At 37.6% G+C, this 18,891-nt stretch overlaps 1 protein-coding gene across 7 annotated transcripts; it reads left to right on the top strand.

Annotated features, from left to right (window-relative positions):
- Positions 1-335: 335 nt before the first annotated feature.
- On the top strand, positions 336-17,584 carry BAG1 (BCL2 associated athanogene 1). Of its 7 annotated transcripts, none has more exons than XR_003255465.1 (9): positions 353-489; positions 3,790-3,918; positions 4,117-4,199; positions 4,877-4,990; positions 5,508-5,615; positions 5,776-5,896; positions 10,768-10,845; positions 14,201-14,263; positions 16,654-16,683. XR_003255465.1 is itself a non-coding variant. In XM_026077552.1 (7 exons), the coding sequence occupies exons 1-7, from the start codon at positions 447-449 to the stop codon at positions 16,741-16,743; spliced, it is 630 nt and encodes a 209-aa protein (XP_025933337.1). In that variant the 5' UTR covers positions 357-446; the 3' UTR covers positions 16,744-17,584. The 7 variants fall into 7 exon arrangements, 3 of the variants coding, with proteins under 3 accessions (XP_025933338.1, XP_025933339.1, XP_025933337.1); XR_003255466.1 differs by having other exon boundaries at positions 356-489; positions 10,780-10,845; XR_003255467.1 differs by lacking the exon at positions 4,877-4,990 and having other exon boundaries at positions 336-489.
- Positions 17,585-18,891: the final 1,307 nt, after the last annotated feature.

The following is an 18,891-nucleotide window of genomic DNA, read 5'->3' as shown; positions in this document are numbered from 1 at the left end:
AAGGGGGGGGGTGGGGTGTCTAAAGCAACCCTCGCAGCTGTGTGCTGATTAAAGTAAAAAGGCGGGTCTGAGATTGCTGCGGTCCAACATACACGCAGGGAATGTTTAGTTACATGATTTGGAGCGTCGGTTGGGGCAAGAGCAGCTGGGTTATATACAAGCACGGGTTCATTTCCTTGCTCAGGGAAGGTAAGTCACCTTACTTTTTTCTAGTGTTTAACAATCTCTTCCTCTCCCCCCCGCCTCTTTTTTTCTCCCAGAAGAGGAGGAGAATGGGGGCGGAGCTTCCTAACCCCCACCCCGGCGCACAATGACATCACTCCACCCCGCCTCCCGGGACGTCACCTACAGGCGGGGAAGGCTGGGGCAGCGCCCGGAGCGGGAGTGACGCACTTCCGGCGCGCTCCCGAAAGCGCCGCGGACGGTTTCCTGCTGGTGGGGGTGAGATGGCGGCGCCCGGAGCCCCGGTTACTGTTACCGTCACCTACGGTAAGAGCCGCCCCAGAGTAGAGCGGCCGCGGCCCGCAGCGCCCGGGGGGCGGGTCCTGCCGGCGGGGCGGAGGGGAGGCTCGTCCCGGCCTCCCGCGGCTTTCCGGGGAGCGGAGGAGGCAGCAGCAGCGTTCCCTATTCTGGCAGCAATCTTCCTTTCAATGAAATACATCACGGAGCTGAAGCCAGTGCTGTGTACTAAAAGCAGATGCTGTCTTTTGGGCTGCCTTCTTATTTGTTGAATAAGCTTGAAAATTTGTGGTTAGTGGGATGGGAGATTGCAGCAGCAGAAGATAATTTCTTGGTTATGACAGCTGGGTGCCGACCTGATGAAATGGGTTACTCAAGGGCCTGTTGAGACAACTGAGCTTTTCCCTGAAGGAGAGAAACTGGAGGGGAAAAAAGGTGGAAGGGAAATATGCAGTTAAGTCTTCAAATAAATGTAAAAAGCTAATGCAAAGAGTTAAGAATAGCCTTGACTCTACAATTCCTAAAAATAGGGCAAGTGATACTTTGCTTAAATTATAACAAAGTGGGCTTAGGTTAGGCATTAGGAAGAACACTGAAGATAGTAAGGTATTAAAAATTATTTATCAGCAAATTTTGTTCCCCAAACTTGTGAATATTTTATGTTTTTTTTTTTAATAATTGAACAATGAACTCTGTTCCCATCTCTTTTGCACTACATTGGTGATAGTCTTTCTACATTGAGAGCTTACTGCTTATTTCTATTTGCTTATTCCTACTTCCAAACTGTTATTTGTTATGTTTGCTATTTTACTATGTGAAAATGTTTTTTTATCACCTGGCAGCTTAGTTTATTTAAGAGTCTTTGCTGAGGGACCTTGTGGAATAATGTATTTGGATCTTCATGATCTACGTGCTTGTTGATGTCTTCAGAGAACTCCATTTGAGCTGAGAGATTTTCATTTGCAAAGATGATATCAGCTTTCCTTCAAAGTGCTATATTTATAATTCCAGCTTCTTGCTGTTTGCTAAAAGTCATCTTATCTGGAAATATTTTTATCCTTTCAGTTGTTTTCTATTTAGTAATTACTTTGTCATTTATGGCAAGTAGAAGGCATCCTTCATCTTGGACTTCAGCCATCTGGTTTATACCTGTTGCTGTTAGATGCTTGTTTACCACTTTGTGGAAACATTTTTGTTAAAACTGGGTGTGCGCGCACGTGTGTGTGAGTGAAGGTGGGGAATGATGGAAATAATGAAGACTTAAGAAAGAGAATGGTAGTAGACCCACAGGTATCACTGTACAATCCACAAGTCATTGAACTGACCTGATTTTTCTAAATGTATTTAGGGTTTTCCAAAAGAATTGGGAAATTTGCATTAGGTGAGATTTTAAATCAATGTTTTCATTTACAGAAACATACTGCTAAGTTGTGAAACTAGTTCTCACCTCAGTACGAGGTGTTTTTCTTGGTGATTTCACTCAGCAGTGAATTGACAGTATAACTTGTGCTATAGTCATCCCAAAGTGTTATTCATAATTTGTAATTAAAGCTGTCTTCATTGCAAGGCAAACTTTAGCTGTTCTTTTCCTCCTTCCCCCCTCCCCYCCCCCCCCCCCAATGCTGACAGGCACACCCCTTACACACAAATGTACCAAAGCAATGTTTTGGAATACATCAAGACTAGGACCTACATTCCCTGTATTTTTCAAAATGAATTGGGAATGAGGTCTGTTTGTGGGAAATGCTTGAGAGAGAGCTGATGTAATAGGATTTTGAGCTTAAAACCATTTTTGTATTCCAGAACATTGCTGGAGTTTGCAAGTTCTTGAGGTTTCTATGTAGCTTGTCGTATGACCCTGGGAGACCAAAATATGTTAAAACAGATGTTTATAGCACTCTTTTTTTGCAAAAGATATGTGTATTTCAAATTAGTGGCATGAGGACAGTTTTTTTTTCTGATGGCTGTTAAAGAGTTCTCTCTTCCTGTAAACTGGATAATGTCTATCTTAATTCCCTTGCAGCCGATGGTGGCTAATTTCTGTGGATGTTTTAAAATTGGCAGGCCTTAAGCACGTGGGAGCAGAGGGCTGCAGAAAGCAGGATCAGTTGAGAAGCAGAGATGAATTGACATAGTCCTTTTATTCAGAGAACTGCTGTTTGTTGCACATAAGAATCTTGTGATCTTGGGGAGTCTGAACAGGATACTCCGTTAGCAGTAGCTGACCAGGCTGAGACAAGGTGGCTAAGGCTGCGTATCGGGTCACTGATAGCGTGGGCTGTCCAGGCACCAGTGTTGCTCATTTCTGGCCATGTAGTCTTATCCCTACCCTTCCCAGGTTCTGACATATTTTGGAGTGTAGCTGGGCAAAACTGACTTGTCTGGACTAGAGCAACTTACTGGTTTGTGCACATGTGCGTGTCTGGTTCATTTTTGTCTAGGTTAGTGAAGTGAAGGTTAGTGAGCTTGCCTGACAAGAGCCAGAGCAAAGTAAGCAGCACAAACGTTCAGCTGAGAACAGGAGCTATCCTTCTGCAGAGGCAGTAGGTTGTTACATTGATTGACCTGCTCTCATGAAACCATACACTGACTGCACCCAGAATCTTTGATGAGTCGACTGAGGCTAAGAGGGGATTTGAGGGCTAGAGTCTCTCAAGACTTTGGGAATTAAATGATAAGCCTCTTCAAGATTGCAATGGTTAAGACTTTGGAGACCCTCACTAGAACTCATTGGACACTTGGAAACAGTGACTGCAGGTTTTTCTTGGAGCTGGATGTGCTTTTAAGATGTATTGTGGGGAGAAACCATCTTCAGACTGTGAGAGGTCTTTCAGATGGCCCAGTAGAAGGAAGGCCAGGAAGACATTGATCGCTTCTCATGCGTAAGGAGTAGGGAGCAAAGAAAGTGATAAGTCATCTCTGATTTYCCAAGACTTGTGTCCTTAAAAGTTCCTGTAAGTAGGAAATAAAGCAGATCATGAAAGTCTGGGCTTCCATTCTTCATTTTGTGGGATGCCTGTACCATCTGCATTCTTAAATATTATTCCCCCCCCGCCCCCTCTCTTTTTCATCAGGAGCATTATAGCCAGTAGATTCTCCTTATCCAACTCTTCAGATTATTAGAAGATAAAAATATATATATTTTCAGCTGAGATGAGTAACTCTAAGACAAAGGAATTGCAACAGAACCCTGTGATTTAAAGTTAAGATTGTACATGAGTATCAGTGATTTGAGAACTTTCTGCATTCATGGAAATAAGTATTAGAAACTGATTCCACCTAAAATTTTCTAGGTAACAGTAGATATTACTGTTGTTCTGTTTTTGTTAGGTAATGAAAAACACAGTATTCAGGTTGCTTCTCATCAGGAGGATGGTGAACCTACACTGCAAGACATGGCTCTACTTATTGAACAAGTCACTGGTGTTCCAGTTCCTTTTCAGAAACTGATATACAAAGGTAACTTACAAATCTGTCCATGTTTCTTATAGATAGTACCTTTCATCTTACTTTCAGATGTCCATGTTCTGAATGTTTTTAAAAAGGCATTCTTAACACTTTAATTTTTAGGACATGGAAAGAACAGTTGAAAGTATCACTTACTGTTATTAGTAATATTTTGACTGCTTTTTTCTCTCTCTCTTTCATTCCTTTTAGGAAAATCTCTGAAAGAAATGGAACAACCATTGTCAGCACTTGGTGTTAAAAATGGTTGCAAAGTCATGTTGATTGGGAAAAGGGTAAGTGTTGCCTTCAGAAGTTTTTTTTCTTACATTATCCTAATTTCTATTAGTGGCTCAACTCCTGAACATGGATATAGGTTTCAACGTAAAACTTACCTTGTGTACATACCCACAAAGCTGTGTTCAGTGTCACGTTGTACTACAAATAACTCTGCAGCTTTCTGAAATTACATTACTGACAAACTTCTGCCTAATCTGTGGCTTGTCAACGCTCAGGAACCTTCTGTGTGCTGATGCCCTTTTCTGTCCATCCTACTTTTCTGTTTGAGAAACAACAGCAACAACAAACCTGTAGCTGCTGTGTCTGCTGGGTTACTTCTAGTGAAGTGACCTATGACTAGCTTTGTCAAGTAGAGGACAAAGTAGTATCTCCTCATATGTTACCTCTACTTGCAGGATAATAAAGCTAATAAAAGAAAATTATTTGCACTTTTCATTTTCTCTTCAAATTAATTTCATTTAACATGTTTATATACATTGTCACTGTATTTGTTACTAAACTTTGGAAGCGGCTTGTTTGGTAGGTACTAAAGTACCAAAAGAATAACCACAGTGTAACATTTGTTTTAAGTCAGCAAAAGCCTTCACTTCTGTATCACACTGTTGCTGCTCTTTAGCTACATAGTGACTCTGTTTGTTCTGCAGTTGTAAATTTTATACTTTTGAATACACAGAATAGTCCAGAGGAAGAGGCTGAATTAAAGAAGTTAAAAGATTTGGAGAAGTCAGTGGAGCAAATAGCTAATAAATTAGAGGAAGTTAATAAAGAGTTCACAAGTATCCAGAAGGTATGTCAGCTCTGTATCATTTAAATATTTGCAAAACTGTTTTTTAGATACATATTTTAAAAAATACCACTTGAAGGTTTTGTACAGTCAGTAATAAGCTGTCCCTTTTAGCTTTCCAAGGGGCCTGTAAAATTCTTACTAAACTTCAAATGCTATTTATGAATTTTCAAAATAGGGAGAGGTATGGCACTGTTTGGAAAAAGGTAAATATTGTTGCATATTGAACAAATGATATTCTTTAGATCTAGAAAAACAGGAACAGTTCTCGCAAAATTCAAAGGCAAATGGCTGTTCCTTTGAGTTTTGTTTAAAATTTTAAGAAAAACTAGTAGATCTTACAGTTAGTATTTCAAGCACTGATGGAATACAAATTGAGATTGGAGTTTTTATTGTACCTGAAACTATGGAAATAGTAAAAAATATTTTCTGCTGCAGTGGACTGACAAATTTTTGTAAGCTGAGTAGTCTTCAGGGTGTGGAATAATGTTGTCTTTTCTTCCCTCTTTTTCTTCCTCAGGGTTTTTTAGCACAGGATCTCCAGGCAGAAGCTCTGAAAAAGCTGGATAAGAGGATAAAAGGAACTGCAGAGCAGTTCATGAAGATCCTGGAACAGATAGATGCCATTGTAAGTAAATAATCACAGAAAGGCATCATATCCCAAAAGACATTTACTTTTAAGAATAAATCTTTAATGTAATTTATTTGATATTTTAAAATGCTAACAAATATATTTTGTTTTTTAAAGTTAGTTAATTGGTTTGCTCATTTTTTTCTTTAATATCCAGCTCTTGCCCCTGTATTTCTCCAAAAGGCTACTAAATGGTGACATTAATGCCTATGTATGCATCCCCATTCTACAGAAGAGCTTCATATTGGGCAACAGCCTGTTAAAACTACATGAAATGGGTATCCTTTACTCAAGTTTTACCCTTTTACTTTGTCTTGACAAAACCTGTTACGTTAAACTTTATGGTAACAGTAAAGGTCTTGAGGGGACGGTGCTTAAAAAAAGCAGAAGCACTTTTTCTATATTGCTTAAGAACAAGGAGGTCCTGAAGAATTTTCTGGTCAGTCCTATGTGGACTGACAGTACTTTTATTCAAGATGTCTGCATACTGAGGACTGGATTCTTTATTTGAAATGTACTGGGGTTTATCTAAGCACTTCACAGTCATTAATGGATCATTACTTTACTCCTTCTAGAGTATAATATGTATCTCCCTGTACGACGTGAGAACTGAGAGCTAGGTGAGAATAAGGGACTTGTCCTAGATTGTGGCAACTAGGGTATTTTGTTTCTATGTCTGTTGGGTCGTTCTCTTTCACTTCATCATCTAGTTCTGTTGCATAGCATGATTGTAAATTCCTATTCTGAAGGAAGACTATGCTGCTTTTCTGTGGTAGTAATGTCTTTGAGTCTACTCCTTTCCACAGTGACCCTTTATGGGTTTATTTCGGCATGTTTCGTACAAAGGTCTATAGTCTGTGAAACAAATGGATTTTAATTGATGAGTACTTTGAAAAAGTTGAGCAGCTGACTATGTCATAGAGTAATAATTTGCATTGGCCCTCACCAGATGCTGTACATTATGTGTTGCTGGGATTGGTGGGGAGTTTGTTAACTTATTTCCTCCTTTCATACTGTGCAACTTTAATGGTAAGTTAGGCTTTGCTGTTTTGCTGCCAGGAGTTTAGCTTATGTTTATTATAGCTGACAGTTCTAAGTATGTTTTAATTTTTCCTGTATGTTATAGTTAAAAGAAAAAAGTAGTTCAGTATTTTGAAGTCTTCAGCTTTCAATAGTCTTCATCAGTTCTTGAATGCTATCAGACATACAGACTTAATACAACTGATTCCTTGTTTGAAGTGGCAGATTTCCATGGAAATAGCAATGAGGTGACTGCCGGCTCATTTGAATGGATCAAAGCTTATTTCTGATCCCACTGATTTCTGGTACCATGTCCTATTTAGAAAAGAGGCAGTATTTGTATGCTGATTTACAGTTCTGGAATCTAGCAAGCTTGAAAGCCCCTCTTCATTGCTTCCTCATTAATCCAAACTAAGTTTCCCAAGATTTCTTTTGATTCTGTTACTTCTTGCATGGTTTAAACAGAAAGCTTGTTATTATCTATCCCCTTATCCAGAATGCTCTAGATAGTACTGGACATGGACTTCCAGGCTTAGTGAAAGATTTTAGGAGGATTATAAGCTGGTGACTTCTTGTTTCAATGAAATAATGGACTTCAGGTGCCTCAGTTTTCTCTTGTGGAAGTGGAGCAGTCAGGGCTAAAAATAGTCATGATTAATATCTTTTAATATTGGCGATAGTTGTCTTTTACTTCATTGTAGAAGAGCCTAGAAACTGACATTGACCAGCATCATATTTTTAAGGGCGGAATGAAAATTAGGGCTTCTTGTAGCAGTGGATGAAGGTACATTTTGGGACCAACCTCTAAATTTATTGGTCTTAATATTCTAATAACACTGTGGCTTTTATCATGAAAACTGAATTTGAATATCTTCCAGGAAATCTTTCAGATAAGATTTGGAATCTTTGCATAAAATGTAGCTCTTCAGTGTACTGTTATTACAACAGATCACATGATCAGGCCCCAACTTTATGAAGGTATTACTTAAATGTACTGCAGTTGTGGCACATACAGATGTAGCAACACAGAACAGTAATGAGGTATGTGTGTGAACAATAAACTTACTTCAGGTGCCACTGAAGTAAGAAATTGGGTGGAAAAAAATGGTAAATAGAAATGTAAAGCAGAAAAGTGAAAAGCTTCCAGAAAGCAGTTTTTCTGTGTATCTGAAATGTTTTACACACTTCTTAATATTTCTTGCATTACCCAAGTAAAAAGCAAGTCCTGAAAAATCTCTTAAATGCTATTGATTGTATAAATCTGCTAGTGATTGAATCAACAGCATATTAAAGAAAAAGTAATTGAGTGAGCTATTTTCTGGCAAGATGGAAGAGTGAATGCACTGTAGATAGGAAACGTACCAATAATTTTCATCATAAATGTTCCAGTTTGTTTCTTTGGCAGAATTGTTATGAAAACACTTTAAAATGTCTTGGGCATTGTACATGTTTGGATCAATTAAGAACATCAAGCTTGATGCAAAATCAGGTTTGTTGGTATTAAGGCAGCTAACAGGTGAAGACTTCATACTATGTTCTGTCTATTCTAGGAGTGTTACCCTCTTATTGTTAGCAGACATATCATTAATTAGAGGAGCTGATTTTGGAACTAATAATCCTTTTTACTAGACTCCATGTATTTAAGAACTATGAATTTAAAAATTGAGTCAGGAAGTGGCGATAGTAGTTCAAGAGTCATACAGCATTGGGGTGGGAGAGGAAAGATATGGTGGTGTCACTGCCAAAGTGCAAAAAAAAAGTCTTGAAGAGATGTCTCTCAGTAGAGTACCTGCAATTTGAACACTTTAATGTTAAACATTTGGTTAAAAATAGGTACTGCTTCTACAGGGGAGAGTGGGATCTTTTAAGCATCTAACAAATTTTGAATGTTGTGAAACAGCCTAGCCTTTGCACAAGCTGCAAATCATTTAATTTTTTTCAGGAGAAATACAGGTTCAGTTTTGCTCAGCAATTGAGGATTTATCTGTGTGCATCACTGGAAATGCATTTATTTCAGCAATGAAAATACTTGGTCCAGGAGTAATGTCAAAGCATACTACTTACTACAAATCTCGGCAAGTAGAACACAGAAAATGCCTGACTTGATTAGCTGCCACAGTTTTTTAGACAAATTACTGAAACAAAGGAAAGAAAGAAAAACTTTCCTGAGATTAGTAGGAAAATTTAAACCCACCGGCCTGATATTATGCACTTCTTGTCAGCCTACTCTAATTTACTTGAAGTCTGTCGTTGGTTTTGCAACCTGAGAGATCACTTTGTTCTCATGATGATTCCTTATTAAATTTCTTGAAATAAAGTCACCGACTTTTTTGTTTATATACATTAACTGCAAAATCCCCTGTCAAATTGGACATATCAGGTAAACCAATGCTTAATTAACATTCCAAGGATTAAAGAAGGAATTATTCTGCAAATAGCATTGTTGTGCCCTTAACAAACACTTCCCAGGCTTCTATGAAGTTTTACCATTTACAGTTGTAGTGATGTAAGCTTACTTCTGAATATTTGATTTTATTTGGATAATTAAACATTTGATAGGCATTTCTTATTTTTAGTTCTTAAATCTCTTAATATGGATCATAAGTGTAAAATCAAAGGAGAATATTTTTCTAAAGCACAAGGAGCATGAAAGTGCCATCATCCCTCAGTGAGAGCAGAGCACCTAGTTACCACTTGCGCATTCAGAAAACCCATTAACAAATGCAGCCATTTAAAAGCTGCTTTTAAAGAAGATGCTTGAATGTCTAGTTAGATGAGAAAGTTTTGGTGTCAACATAATGTGCTTACCCAGTTTACCAATTTATTTAATAATAAGTAGTGAAGGAGAGGTAGTCAATAAAAATTATGCACTAAAGTACTGTACATTGTGTTAGGGTTTTTAAAGATACTGTAATGTAAAAAACAAAAAAGCTTCTGACTAAATGGACAGTGGTGTTAGTAAAAATCCCTGTAAGGCATTAGCATTGGTGCCATGTGTTGTAGAGTGATCTTGTTTTTAATCAATTTGATATCAGAAATCTAAAAGGTTTCTAGTTATTGTTGCTGTTGACTGCTAGTGTGGGAGACACTCTTTTATTTATTTAATTTTTTTTTTGATCGTGTCCCTTTGGATCATAAATGATGAATTTGACTAGCATTTATTTTGTGTATTAATTCATTACAGTACTATAAACTGGATTCAGGCATCAGATCTTATCTTCTGGGATCTGTGATTTGGGAAGTATGATATAACCAAATAGGAGAGCAAAGATGAGATGGTAACACTATGCTTAAAAATCATTGTTGCAAGTGCTCCTGTAGCAGAGGAAGCCTGAGCAGAGCTGAAGGTGATGTTCTACAGCAAAGGGATGTTGTTTTATTGGGAGACCAGCTGGGAGAGGGGAAAGGAATGAAGAGAGAGTATTTTGTAAGAAGCAGTGCTCAGGAGAGAGGGCACCTGGATTCGTCGTTAAAAGAGCACTCAAGAATAGAAAGGATCCAGAGACAGGAAAATGCACACACGTGAATTCAGTGTTGTAAAGGGTAGTTGGTTTCAACAGTCTTTTACGAAGCATGAGTATTGTGCATACAATACATGAATTTTTGAAGGAGTAACGTGTAAAGTCAATGTATCCACATGGTAAGAACCCTCAAAGAGATGTGGTTAAGCAGCTCTGAATTTTGGGGTTGGGGTGGGAGATAGCCAATGGTGATAGGGGGACTCAGGCTGTTTCTGTAGGGGAAAAAAACTGATAACCTGTTTTGGGGAGAAAAAAAACAACAAAAAAAAACTATGCCCAGGAGTTCTACAGAAGTTGCTGGAGTAAAGCCAGCACAGCAGTCAGCGCTCAAAAGTTTAAGAGCATGTATGCAAAGCACTGTGAGACTTGAACAGGGTTTTGTCATGGAGAAAGTAGAATGCAAATAAGAGACCTACTGGATGAATCAGAATATGCTATACAGTGGAAAGCCGTCTACTAACTCGAACTATCGCTCTGCAAGAAATGCACCAAGACATAAATTTAGCAAGAGCTTTGCATAAGCACTGCCTAGATTAAGTTACTTTTAAAATATATATATAAATTAAACTTGATTTTAATTAAATATTGAAATGTTATTGTGACTTAAGGTTTATTGCCAGCTTCACCTGTTAAATCCTGAATAGTTGGACAACGTATTCCTGGAGAGGAGACGTAAGCTGACTAAGGTAAAACAGAGAGACTGTGAGATTTAATTTGATGTTAAGATTTGTAAGCTTTACTAATTTGATTGCAAAATACCTTTTAAGCAGTTTGGTGAGTTAGTACATTTAGGGCTTCCAATTCTATGTCTTTGCCTAGGGCTTTAGAAGGTGTGATTTTAAAAACAGCTATGAGGGTATGCAAACAAACATAGGATTTGCATGCACAGATGCTTTTAAAAAACAGTTTTGAAAAATGTTGTCCAAAATAGAAATAGTCTGAATATTGTCTTTATGCTCAGATTTGAAAGTTTTCCTTCAGTTACCAATATTTGTTCTTGAAATGGATATTGAGTGGTAAGCCCATCTGGATTTCCTTTTCTGGTATTAATAGTTAACTTAGACCTATGCTGATAATAGAAAATTGTTTAATTTGCTATTGCAATTTGGTAGGAATACTTAACATAGGCCAAAATCTCTCAGAAGGTGCAATCTGAGATAAAAAGCTCTGGGCAAAGGGAGATAACAAGAAGGCATTGACAATGTAACTGAGCTAGCATATTATTTCATTTTTTAATTTGATTATTAATAAATTCTGAGCCATGGAAAGCTTCAAGACATAGAAGAATTTCTGTGACATAGTGAGATTTTCATTTTCTGGTGAGAATCAACTATTAATAATTAGGCCTAACTGCTCTTTGTTTTTCCAGGTTATTACACATTATGGGGTCAAATACTAGGCATCAAATACTTTCTTCATGTCAAATGCTTCTTGTCACATTTTTTTCATTTCCAAAATGAATATTGTACAAAACCAAGGGAAAAATGGGAGTGTTTCCTCTTGTGGTTACAGGGTCCTATGTCATAAACAAGATCTGTTAAAATACTTCATATACCTCATAATATTTTTTTTCCTGTGGCAACTGTAAGTATTCCAAAGGCCTTCATTTTTATTTATGAGCTAAAACTGGTGTTTGAAGAAGACTCCCTCCCAGCTTTAAACTAACTTTTCAGTTGTTCTGTAATGTCTTTGGAGCATTTAGTTTTCAGAAAGAAAAGCATGTAATAAAATCTTATCATAATGTCATGCTTATTGGGAAGAGACATGCAGGTTTAGCATGCTGCGGTGAACAGGGGCTTATTGCAGTACGCAGTACTAGAAAATATACTTTTTAAAGAGCAATGTACCTCCTAAAATGAACAGTTTAAAAAAAAAAAAAAAAAGTTGTGCTTTGGAAGATGGACATGGGCCACTACTAAAATGGAGCTTTTGTTTATTTAGACAGTTGTTGAAAATGTAGTAATGGCTTCTGAATCTATCCTGTGCTGTAAATCCAAAGAGAATGAAGCCATGCTACATAAATGAAGAAAATAACCAGTGTAAAACAGGCTGCTGTGGGACAGTTTAGACATTGTGAATAATGAATTCCTGGAATTAACCTGATAACTTATTTTCCAAAGGTACTTTTCCTCCCCTTTCTTGCAAAATAAAAGAGGAAATGGAAAGGATAGATAGGCCATGGAAAGGAAACTGTTTCTTGGGACAAACTGAAGAATGTTTCTGGTAATAAAAGGAGGAACCTCAATTTCTGAAAAAACAACTCTTAATTTTTAGACATGTCTATCCCTGTTTGCAAGATAGCATTGAGCTGTTTGCGTTTGGAAGGATGTCTCTGTTAACCTGCAGACTGCCCCCTCTCGTGCTTTTTGATGCTGCTAATAATTTTTCAAACTGAAAGAAATATGTCTAGTTTCTGGTGCTGTTTCAGAAGGTGCAGTCTGACATAAAAGCTCTCTGCAAAGGAGATGCCTTTTCTGATCTCAAAGGAAGTGTTAAAAAATGATATGAGTCTTATCAGCTTAATAATATTGCTGTTTGGGAAAACTCCAAATGGTACTGGAGCAACAGAAATGGAAGCTGGAACTACAGGAACAGAAGATTCCTTCTCTCGCCCATCTTACAAAAACAAACCAACAAAATAAAGCAAAAAACCTGACCTTGGGAATAGGCTAGTGCAGCGGTAGTTATTGCCATTTTAAGCTTTCATACTGTCCTAGGAGACAAGAAGCAGCGTTCAATGTTCCTTCTTCCAGTGAGGGTAAAAGAGGAATGACGGGGATTTTAAACCAGGGCTTATGTGGAAGTAAAATGAAAGAATAAGTTCCAACTCAATCCGTGTGCCCATTTCCTCCTCACCCCCGATACAGAGTATGTGCTGAGCCTGGCCATTATTATTTCATTGTCTGGTACCACCCACAATGTACTAATCACTGCACAGATACCAGAGCAGTGTGATCTCTGCTCCAGAACTGCCTGGTATCTCTTTAAATCCACAGTTTCACTTCTCACAATGACTGATTTTTGGTGTGAAGTCTTGTGTATTTTTAACTCCTGTATTAAATTATGTGCAAGACTCCTATATTTAAGACTGTATAAGTTTAGCTGGATTTTAAAAGAAAAGAAACTTTTTTTTTTGGTATTCTTATAAATGATTATGTATCTGAATTTCCCAATGGGACTTGCATTTAGGTGAAATGAAACAGAGGGAAAGATAGGGTAACCTCTAGTCTTGATATCGAGTTAAGAGGAAAAAAAGTGTACCAGTGAGAAACTCCAAGATGTGATGGTGTGACCTTCTTTGCATTTCCAGCAGTGAGAGCATAATGTTTCTCAGAATGTTCGCATTAAAAAAAAAAAAAAACTGCAAAAACACCCTCCCCCACCAATACCCCAATTTAACTTCTCTTCAGAAGAACAAAGCATGTAAAACTTGCTAAGATGATATACATTAAATTACACATATATAGTGGGTGGAAGGAGTATGGAAACTGATGCAATTTGACTTAAATTAAGAGCTTTCACGTACAACACCTTCCATGAATAGATTTGTAAAGATCAGACATGCAGCTTAAACAGACTAGCAATGCCTGCATTACTGATGCAGGCGTTATACTGATTATATACTGATGATATAGTCTAATGATGACGAGTGATTGAGTTAATGTGTTTGTAAGAAATTACTGCATCTTCAGTAGTCTCTGAAAAATTAAAATTGATGCTCAGCAGAAGAGTTAACGTATGCTACAGTGGACAAAGTGTATATGGTCTATTGCTGTGTGTCAGCTGAAGCCGCATGGTAAACTTGCTAGCTCAGTTGTTTGCAATCATCATGTTATATCCCTGGATTTTTTGAAATGATTACTTTTTTTTTTTTTTTTTTTTTTTTACTTCTTTCACGTGTAATCATCCTCACTGAGCAGGCATGCCATTTTCAGGTTGCCTGTTAAGAGGATTCTCAGCTCTTTGATACATTCACTTTTAGCTGTATGTTTAATATGGTAGTTTCAAGCTGCATCAACTTGTTCACTTATTTTACTGCAGAATCTGCCAGAGAATTTCAGTGATTGCAAACTGAAAAAGAAGGGATTGGTGAAAAGGGTTCAGGTGAGTTTTTTCCCATTTGTACACCAACAGTTTGTGAAATGAGAGCTATGTTTAAAGCTTAGATTTTTGCAGTATTTGTTGTTGCAATGCTATTTCTTATGACCTCTTTTTGAGTAGTATTTAATACTTTTATAAAGGAGCATATAAAAATATGGATTTTTATAGTTCATACTATTTTCAAATAATATTTGTAATTTACATTAGTGGTTGGCCTTATGGCTGCCTGATGATGTGAAGCAATTCTGATTACTTATAAAGGAAACAGAACCATTCTTTCTTTCCCGTATCCGTGTGGGTTAGAGTAATGAGTGAGGTTTGGGCACAATGACACGGCCAACTGACTCCTGCTTTAAGCTGGGAAACACCTTGGTAAAGGTGTTCTTTAGAAAATTTAGCATCTGTTGCAACATACCAACTTTCTGTAGACATTAAACCTCTAAAGTAAAAGCTGTACAGAAGAGCGGCTATGCTGGTTTTTTTAATTGCTTTGCTGTTGTGTGATGTTTATATTTTCCTAGGTGTTCCTTAGAGACCTTACTCTGAAGTTTTGTTACTAAATGCTGAAATTTCTCCTCTTCCACCCCTCCCTGCCCCCCCCCCCAAAAGAAGACTTCCATGAATGAGTGGTAGTGCTACTCAAATTACTGTTTTGATTTGTATTGTGCTAGCTTCAGTCACAGGTTAGACTCCTGAAAATTATTTGTGAATGTACCTTGCATTCATATATGAAGTTGAAAGGTTTTGTCTTTTACTGTAAACTTTTTAAATAATTTCCAAAAATGTTTCCCAAATATTTTTAAATAATTTTCTATTTTTAAGAAAGTTCTACCAAGAAGTACTTTGTAGTGGAAATACTTTTCTGTTATAGCTTGAGGTCCAAAGCCTTTTGGACTCTGTTACAGAGATAAGTTCAATTAATGCAAATTGAAATGAAGATGGTTTCCTGGCATGGCTATGTTATATGGAGCTCTGAATAATTTTGATTCCATGTGATTGACCAAAGTAGCTAGCTAGCAAACTTTCTAATACAGATATTGCCATAAACCTCATTGCAAACTGCTAGAGCTCCACTCTTGGATGAAGTTATCGTAGAAATAAGTGGGGCTTTGTATAAGAACTGCTGTTAAGGCCTAAAGTAAGCTCTGTTGGGCAGAGGTCAGAATATTCTGTGTGCTTGTATGGGGACAGTGTTCAGCAGCTGTAGTTTATGATCCCTTTGGGGACTGCAGAAGAATCCAAGGGATTTCAAACCAAAGCAGTCAACAATAATTTATTTTTCCAAAGCAAGGAAATTATGGCAAGTTATGCTTATTACTCTTACATATTTATAAAAGTGAGAGGGAGTTATTAACTGTCTTCTGTTGCTGGCAACTACTCATATCTTCCGGAGTGGAGACTTAGATGTAAAACACTTACAGCCAGCAACTGCAACTGTTACCACCTTGAATTCTTCATCATCTAAGTCTTGAAGAAGCGAGCTGATGTCAGGTTAAGGGGTTGGGTGAAGACCGATGATCCAAAACTGGGTGATGGTTGAAAAACACTGGCCTGGCACAACAAATTACCGGTTTAGAGGGGAGGGAGAGAAAGTTTCTTAATGCTATTTCAATTTAAATAGCGTTAAATATCCTGCTTGACGGTTAAGTCTATTGCAGACATAGCAAAACTGAGTGTAAGACATATATGTGTGGATAGAAACTATAGTTAGTACTTTGGACTTGGCCTAAGAGAATATATTGGTGGAGTTAGGAAGCTTAAAATGTTAAGGTGTGCTGTGATCAGGAAGCCAAGGTAACCAGTAGCCACTGGCTTTTAACTCCTGCATGTGAGTTACTACAGTTGTAAGAATTTGTGGGCATGTTGTAAGAAATGCTTAAGGTGCTGTGGACTGCTGTCTTTGGAAAGGAGCTTTCCACCACTGAGGCGCATTAGCTGCTTGTAAAGATGAAGGTTCGTGTTGCAGTCTTGAGAAGTACAAACAAAGAGTTCTTGGCTTAATGAAGGCTTGTTTTGATTTGACTGAATAGGATTTTTCAGTCCCATCTTAGGCTACAGAAGTATGTGTTGTAGGAAGGAGTTTTAAAGTTATGTTCAAAACTAAAGCCTTGACTTGTCAGAACTTTTTTGATCCTTGCTGATGATTGTGGATTTTGAATTAAGTCAAAGTGGTTCAGTGGCAGGACTGGTGAGGATGGACAACCACATTGTTATCATGTTTCTGTTGGATTCCAGGTAAATAAACCTGTTAAGCCATTATCAAAACTGATCTGGGAGGTGGTTGTTGATTTGCCTTCTTTACACGGTGGAAACTTTAGTTTCTGTTCTTAAGAAGCATTCTACCATTGCTGTAATTGCATCCCTGATAACATTTGTTTGTTTGTTATTTTCAGGCTTTTCTTGCCCAGTGTGATACAATTGAAGGAAATATTGGTCAAGAAATGGATAAGCTGCAATCAAAGAATTTGGCACTGGCAGAATGAGGCATTGCTCTACTTAATTAGGCAACATAATTGCTCTATGAGCAAGAAGAAAAGTTTGCTCTTTGTTTTGGAGCATGTATTCAGCTTTTTTTTTTTTTTTTTTCTTTTTCTTTTTAAAGCCCAGTCTGTTAGACTGATACTAGTTAATCATTACTTGCTGGTTGTCATGTTTGCCACTTGGTTAGACTCATTATTCTGAAAAGAAAACAATCCTTCCTAAAGAATTGCAGAAATAATTTTTGTGGTGAATTGTCATGTATCTTATGGATGAGTGTTTAGTTAACTGAGTAACAAAGTTTGCAGTGATGGGCAATTTTGTCTGTTATGTCTTGGAATTTATTTACAGCTCAAATCAAAGAAGATCTATAATCATAAAAATGTCATAAGTCACAACTGTAGAACTTCAGCTTGACTGAAAAAAGCAACTGAGGCAACATCTGGGGAAGTATAACATTCTAGTAGACAGTTCAGAGCAATAAAAAGACCACACATTTGTATCTACTTATGTTTGTATGCATTGATAAATATAAGAAAGCTTGACTATAAGGGAGTTGTACCTATTTTAGCCTTAAATTGTCATAATAAATGGAATGTACTGTAACACGTATGGTACTTAATTTTAAGTGGTGCTTTACGTTGTTGTTGAGCTCCTTGATACAGGTGTATATTTTTTTACATGGATTTCTGATGTACTGTGTTTTATAGCTCATTTTTATTGCTTCTGTTATGTCTTGCGTTATGGTGGGAAATGAAATGAGATCTGTTATGCTGCTCATATACAAAGGACTCAGTTGAAACAAGGTATGAATAAGGAGCTCTCTTAAAAGATATTTTTGGCTGCTTTTCTGGTTTCACTGAATCAGTGTTATATTTAATGGAAATTTGCAGTGATTGTTTCTGACTGATGCTTGCAGACATTTCCTGCTTAGCCTTCCTTGGTAGGTGAAAAATAAACTTTGGCAGGAGGTAGTAACTGTTTCAGCAGGTGCAGCCAGCTCTGTTTGCAATTGAGAGCCAGAGCTCACAGCTGGCATACCTGTAATGGGAGCTGCTTTTTCACTGGTGCTTCTGATAGGTAGGTCTGTCGTCATACACAGTGACCGGTGAAATACTGATCAGTAGGAGCCTGTTCCTGTGACAAACCTGAGCTCCTTCATCTCACATGAGTCAGAGACTGAGGATGCTTAGAAATGGCCCTTTAGATAATGAGTCTTTATCTGCATATGACTGTTTTACAATTAGCTCTCCTTACAAAATAAAACTAGAAAATGTGACTAAAAGGATAATTTCTAATAAGTTACAACCATTAAAGTATTATCCTGCAGAATTTCTCTGATGTTTGTAATTGGAGGAGCATTTCTTTAGTGAAAAACACCATTGGACAAATGAAGTGGTAGCCCTGCATTAAAAATGGGTCACTTTTATTGTAAAAATGCTTTTTGACCATACCAAGATTCAAGCTGCCATATTTTTGTTATCAGTTTCTTTAAGATTGCATTTTTTCCATACGCATTTTTTAGGAGCTGTAAAAGATTTTAAGGCCTAAAATCCTAGTAAACTTGGCTATGAGTTAGAAAATGGTATGTGTGGTAGGACTGTGGGTATTCTTTCCTAGTGCTAGTACTCTGGTCCTGCTGTATTTGCCCAGCACTTCAAGTTTATAGGGAGGAACAGCTGTAGCCGTTTTTGTGAAGCCTTAGCTTAGTGCCGCTTCGGTGCCAGGTTCTGCTGACTCTTAAACCAACAGCAACGTGGTTGCCTAATTCAGGGGATGCAAAATTGCCCATTTTCTTTTGATGAAAAGGATCCTGACCCTCTCAAAAGTAAATGCGATGTAATGCATTGAACTTTCACAGGTGCGTGTATAATAGGCAAAGTATTCTCCTCTGCCCATGAAGAGTTGTGGTCATGACTGGGATTGTGTTCACCTCTGCTGCTCCTTTGTGGTTTTCTCTCTTCAGCAAGAACGTTAAGGCTATAGACAGACATTGTTGTTTGGATCTCTCTGTTGGTAGAAAAGGTCATTGATTCCAGCTACTTACCATCACTCTTTTACCAGAGACTGCTGCTCCTTGAGACCTGATTGAGTACATCCTGAACCTGTCTCAAAGCGGAACGGATTAATTTGATGATTTTAAATAGTAAATC

This window comes from Apteryx rowi, unplaced genomic scaffold, assembly GCF_003343035.1.
Source record: "Apteryx rowi isolate R43461 unplaced genomic scaffold, aptRow1 scaffold_458, whole genome shotgun sequence".
Taxonomy (NCBI): Eukaryota; Metazoa; Chordata; class Aves; order Apterygiformes; family Apterygidae; genus Apteryx; species Apteryx rowi.
This window is presented reverse-complemented; position numbering and strand designations above follow the sequence as displayed.

Bases quoted from the DNA above. Each gene is read 5' to 3' on its own strand.
- BAG1 (XM_026077552.1), top strand. From the start codon at position 447: ATGGCGGCGCCCGGAGCCCCGGTTACTGTTACCGTCACCTACG. The intron at 490-3,789 runs GTAAGAGCCGCC...TGTTTTTGTTAG, and splicing joins TACTGTTACCGTCACCTACG to GTAATGAAAAACACAGTATT. The intron at 14,264-16,653 runs GTGAGTTTTTTC...TGTTATTTTCAG, and splicing joins GATTGGTGAAAAGGGTTCAG to GCTTTTCTTGCCCAGTGTGA.